This window comes from Capricornis sumatraensis, chromosome 8 (assembly GCF_032405125.1).
Source record: "Capricornis sumatraensis isolate serow.1 chromosome 8, serow.2, whole genome shotgun sequence".
In the NCBI taxonomy this organism is placed as follows: Eukaryota; Metazoa; Chordata; class Mammalia; order Artiodactyla; family Bovidae; genus Capricornis; species Capricornis sumatraensis.
Genome location: NC_091076.1, coordinates 22912860 through 22918290, shown reverse-complemented (window position 1 = coordinate 22918290; position 5431 = coordinate 22912860). Strand labels below are relative to the sequence as shown.

The window sequence follows — 5431 nt, the reverse complement described above, 5'->3', positions numbered from 1 at the left end:
CATCAGAACTGATCTTGTCGTTTTGCCAAGACCAACTCAACAAAATCTTTCACCTCCTACTCTCTTTCAAAATGTGATATATTAAAATTATCCTGTGAAGAGTAGCATGAAATTACTGTGAACATATTCATAAGTTAAATGTGCTAGGTCAACAAACATGTGAAGTAGAATATTCCAAAAAGACATGAGGCAAGAAAACATGGCATAAAGAAAACAAACTAGGTTGGGATTCAGGCTGAGATTTCAGCCCCAGCTGTAGCACCAGGTAGTTCTATATTCTTGGATAACATACATTTCTGAGTCTCCAAAGTGTGATGTATTACACGCTGGCACTGGATTAAATGATTCCAAAGTCCCATTCAACATTGAATACTCTATAATATAGCAACTATTTTTGTAAAATAAAGAAGGAAGAGGGCAAATGAGGGTGAGGGAGGATAAATCCACTTGGGAAAAAGTTAAATCTCCTTTATATATTGGACAGAATGGAAGCCCTGGAACTTGAAGTCCACACCAAATAACAACAACAATAATAACAAACATTCCAATAAAAAAAATATGGGATCCTTTTTCTCAATTTCTAATATTTCTTCAAGACAACATTATTCTGTCCAAGGTTTTCTTTAGGGCAAATTTGACATCCTTATTCCTAAAGCTATAGATTAATGGATTGAACATGGGCACCACAATGGTATAGAACAAGGAGGACACTTTGCCCTGATCAAGAGGCAAAATAGAAGGTGGTTTGAGGTACATAAAAGCTCCTGACCCAAAGAAAAGAGAGATGGCAAGTATGTGGGAACTGCAAGTACTGAAAGCCTTGGACCTTCCCTCAGTGGAGCTTATGTGGAAAATGCTAGAAAGAATAAAACCATAAGAGATAAAAATGGTCACAATGGGCACACCAATGCCAATGGTCACAACAATAAAGACTACCAGCAAATTTACATCAGAGCTGTTACAGGAGAGCTCAAGGAGGGGAATGATGTCACACATATAGTGATTGACAAGGTTGTCACCGCAGAAAGTCAAAAATACTATATTTCCTGTATGGGCCATAGCCCCAAACACTCCCATCCCATAGACCCCCAACAAAAGGAGTAAACACGCCTGAGGAGACATGGTGACCGTGTACACCAGTGGCTTACAGATGGCGACATAGCGGTCGTATGCCATTGCCGACAGGATGAAGGATTCAGAAAAGACAAAGAAACAGAAGAAAAAAAGCTGAGTCATACACCCTGCATAGGAAATGAAGTTCTTCTCTGAGATGAAGCTTGTCAGCATTTTAGGGACAATGGCAGTAGAGAAACTAAAATCTATGAAGGACAAGTTGAAGAGGAAAAAGTACATGGGAATATGAAGGTGAGAATTCAGTCCAATCAAAGTTATCAAGCCCAGGTTCCCCGTTACAGTGACCATATAGAAACACAGAAACAGGAAGAAGAGGGGCATCTGGAGTGCTGGCTGATCTGTTAAGCCTGTGAGTATGAACTCTCTCACAGAAGAGGTGTTCTCTTCAGCCATTCTCCTCCAGAAGAATCTGTGAGGGAAAAAGAAGAGTTGTTCAGAGAAAGAGGAAAAAAATCCTTCTTGAGAATGGCATTTGAACTGAGGGATTTTTGAACTTCAGGAAGATGGCATTTCTTCATACCTACTCTCTCTTCATGGTCCCCAAGTGCCATGAACCACCCTAGTAACTCTCTGTGGGTGAAATTTGCTTTCAGAGTAAAGGCTGATACAACCAAGGAGAGTCCATGAACTCATCTGGCCACCTTTTCCTGTACCCTTTCTGTGCACTTCCTCCCCTCCACAGCCCTTGGTCAAGTATGTAAGGCTTGGGTCCCTTCTCTAGGGTTACTCTTGAGACATGGAAGCCATTCGACCCTGCCTAGACCTTCCACCTTGGGTCTCAAACTGAGCAGAGCAAGATGATGAGGTCATGTGCCCAGGGTCTTTGGATAGAATGGTTATGAAATTATAATGTGATGATAATAATAATGATGGTTTCCCAGGTGGCTCAGTGGTAAAGAATCCACCTGTCAATGCAGGAGACACAGAAGACATGGATTCCATCTCTGGGGCAGGAACATCCCCTGGAGGGGGAAATGGCAATCCATTCCAGTATTCTTGCCTGGAAAATTCCATGGACAGAGGAGCCTGGTGGACTGCAGTCCAGGGGTTGCAAAGAGTCAGACACGACTGAGCATGAACACACGCACTAATAATAATGGAGTCATAATGGAAAGTTATCTATAAACTTTAAGAAAAAGAAAAGAAACACTTAGAGCTCTAACTGTGGGATAGGTATTGTTCTAAATGCTGTGTAGCATTATAGTTATCTCCATGTAACAGATGAGGACACTGGACTTAAATGATTTGCACAAATCCCAGTAGTAGCAGAAGGTGAACTCAGGTGGTCTGGATCAGAGCATGAACTTGTAACCTCTCTGCCACAGGACAGACCAGGTCAGGCAGACACCCACTCACCCTTCAGCTTGGAGTCATAGTTCTGTGCTTCTGCTGGCTCTCATCCATCTCTTTCATGCAACTCAAATGCCCTGGTGAAAAGAAGGTGAAAATTCAGAGTTCAGATGCTTCTGCTTCTGCTTCTCAACTTTAAGGATCAAAACCTCTAGTTTATCTTGCTTCTCTTGCTGAGCAGAAGGACATGGTCTCTGACTGTGGTTTTGCCCTGAGCCTCCTATCCAGCCTCCAGAGATGAAGTAGCATCCTTTCCTTATATCTAAAGATAACAGGAAACTGAAGACTTTTATTCTGGATCAGAGATCTCAGTTGACCTCATTACAAGAGACTCCCTTGGGATTACAGCTCCAAGAGACCACCTTCCCCAGGGAATAAGAAATGTTTATTTACATCTCTGATAATGCTTGACAAGGCTTTTAATGACCTATTCTTTTATTCAGGATACATCTGTTTAAGAACAAAGAAGAGCAAAGCAGTGTGAGAAAAATAATTCTTAAGACTTTGAATCGGGCACTGACTGGGTTCCAGAAATCTCATTGGAAGGATCCAAAGTAACACACAAATAATTTCATCTCATTAATTCCTCATAACAACTTATTAATGTTAGACCTATTAATCTTCACTTTAAAAGTGAAATGGGCACACAGCTTGTAGAATCTTAATCTTAACTCAAATCCCAGAATCTTAACTCAAACTCTGGTCCCTCCAACTCCAAACTTCACAAGGGCCAAGGACATCGTGCTTATTGTATGTTACTGACAGCGACCAATTTGTCTCTGGACATCAGGCCTGGCTACTGTAAATTGTACACATTCTCAAACAGTTTTCAGGAAGGAATTTCATTCAAATAGAGACTAAAGAGGCAAGTTGTGCTCTGCATCTCTTACTGGGAGCTTCTATATACTAAGGATAACAGATTTCATAGCCAAGAAATAAATCTTGATATGGGGAAACTTGAGGTTTGGTGTGCAGTGGCTTAGAGAAGTTTTGGTTCTGGGATAATGACAGAGGTCCTCTTACAAAAGTTATGAAAATAAAGCACAGAGGCAGAAGTCTTCCTCCAGGCAAGTCTAACTAAAAGCATTGCACCCAGGCAGTGTGTGGTTATGGGTTTGTGCACATACATCAGTGAGGACCTGCTCACCCTTAGCTAAGATTTAGCGATGATGGTGCTTTATCTTTCTGATATGCATTTAGAATTTTCCGCGTCCCAGACTAACCCTAATGAATCTCAATCTCACCACACAAAAGTTGAAAATGAAGAAAGATAATTCATTAAAATGAAATTAAAATAGGCTCTCCTTGAGATCCAAGTGCAAAGAAGATATGGGGTGGGGGGAGTTTCTCAGAACATTCTAGGGGGATTTGTTATTTCAGAGACAGTTGCCGTGGCAACCTGATTCCCAAATGTATCTTAAGCAGTGCTCCTCTGAAGCTATGTTACCTGATGCTTCAGTACAAGCAGAAAGTAAAAGCAGAAAGAAAAAATAAAAAGCCATTTTGTTTTTCTATTTGTACACACTGTTGCACTCATCTCACATGCTAATAAGTAATGCTTAAAATTCTCCTAGCCAGGCCTTGGCAGTACATGAACGGTGAACTTCCAGATGTTAAAGCTGATTTTAGAAAGGCAGGGGAACCAGAGATCAAATTGCCAACATCTGCTGGATCATCAAAAAAGCAAGAGAGTTCCAGAAAAACATCTATTTCTGCTTTATTGACTATGCCAAAGCCCTTGACTGTATGGATCACAATAAACTGTGGAAAATCCTGAAAGAGATGGGCATACCAGACCACCTGACCTGCCTCTTGAGAAATCTGTATGCAGGTCGGGAAGCAACAGTTAGAACTGGACATGGAACAACAGACTGGTTCCAAACAGGAAAAGGAGTAAGTCAAGGCTGTATATTGTCACCCTGCTTATTTAACTTATATGCAGAGTACATCATGAGAAATGCTGAGCTGGATGAAGCACAAGCTGGAATCAAGATTGCTGGGAGAAATATCAATCACCTCAGATATTCAGATGACACCACCCTTATGGCAGAAAATGAAGAAGAACTAAAAAGCCTCTTGATGAAAGTGAAAAAGGAGAGTGAAAAAGTTGGCTTAAAGCTCAACATTCAGAAAACTAAGATCATGGCATCCAGTCCCATCACTTCATGGGAAATAGATGGAGAAACAGTGGAAACAGTATCAGACTATTTTTCTGGGCTCCAAAATCACTGCAGATGGTGATTGCAGCCATGAAATTAAAAGACGCTTACTCCTGGGAAGGAAAGTTATGACCAACCTAGACAGCATATTCAAAATCAGAGACATTACTTTGCCAACAAAGGTCCATCTAGTCAAGGCTATGGTTTTTCCAGTGGTCATGTATGGATGTGAGAGTTGGACTGTGAAGAAAGCTGAGCACCAAAGAATTGATGCTTTTGAATTGTGGTGTTGGAGAAGACTCTTGAGAGTCCCTTGAACTGCAAGGAGATCCAACCAGTCCATCCTGAAGGAGATCAGTCCTGGGTGTTCATTGGAAGGACTGATGTTGAAGCTGAAACTCCAACACTTTGGCCACTTCATGCGAAGAGCTGACTCTTTTGAAAAAACCCTGATGATGGGAAAGATTGAGGCTAGGAGGAGAAGAGGACGACAGAGGATGAGATTGTTGGATGGCATCACCGACTCAATGGACATGGGTTTGGGTGGACTCCGGGAGTTGGTGATGGACAGGGAGGCCTGGTGTGCTGATCATGGGGTCACAAAGAGTCAGACAGGACAGAGCGACTGAACTGAACTGAATAGTACTGTCACCTGTCCAAAACCTGAATCTCTGAAAAATGTCTTCCTTCTTCTATTTATTTCTAACTTACAAATTATATATTATACATGAAATATCACAGGGCAAGTGAAGATTTACACATGATAAAATGTCTGCAAATATGTCTCA

General features: G+C 41.4%; 1 protein-coding gene across 1 annotated transcript; it reads right to left on the bottom strand.

Annotated features, from left to right (window-relative positions):
- Window positions 1–591: 591 nt before the first annotated feature.
- Window positions 592–1527, bottom strand: LOC138083946 (olfactory receptor 8B8-like). The gene has a single exon (XM_068977962.1). The coding sequence runs from the start codon at window positions 1525–1527 to the stop codon at window positions 592–594; it is 936 nt and encodes a 311-aa protein (XP_068834063.1).
- Between the last annotated feature and the right edge of the window lie 3904 nt (window positions 1528–5431).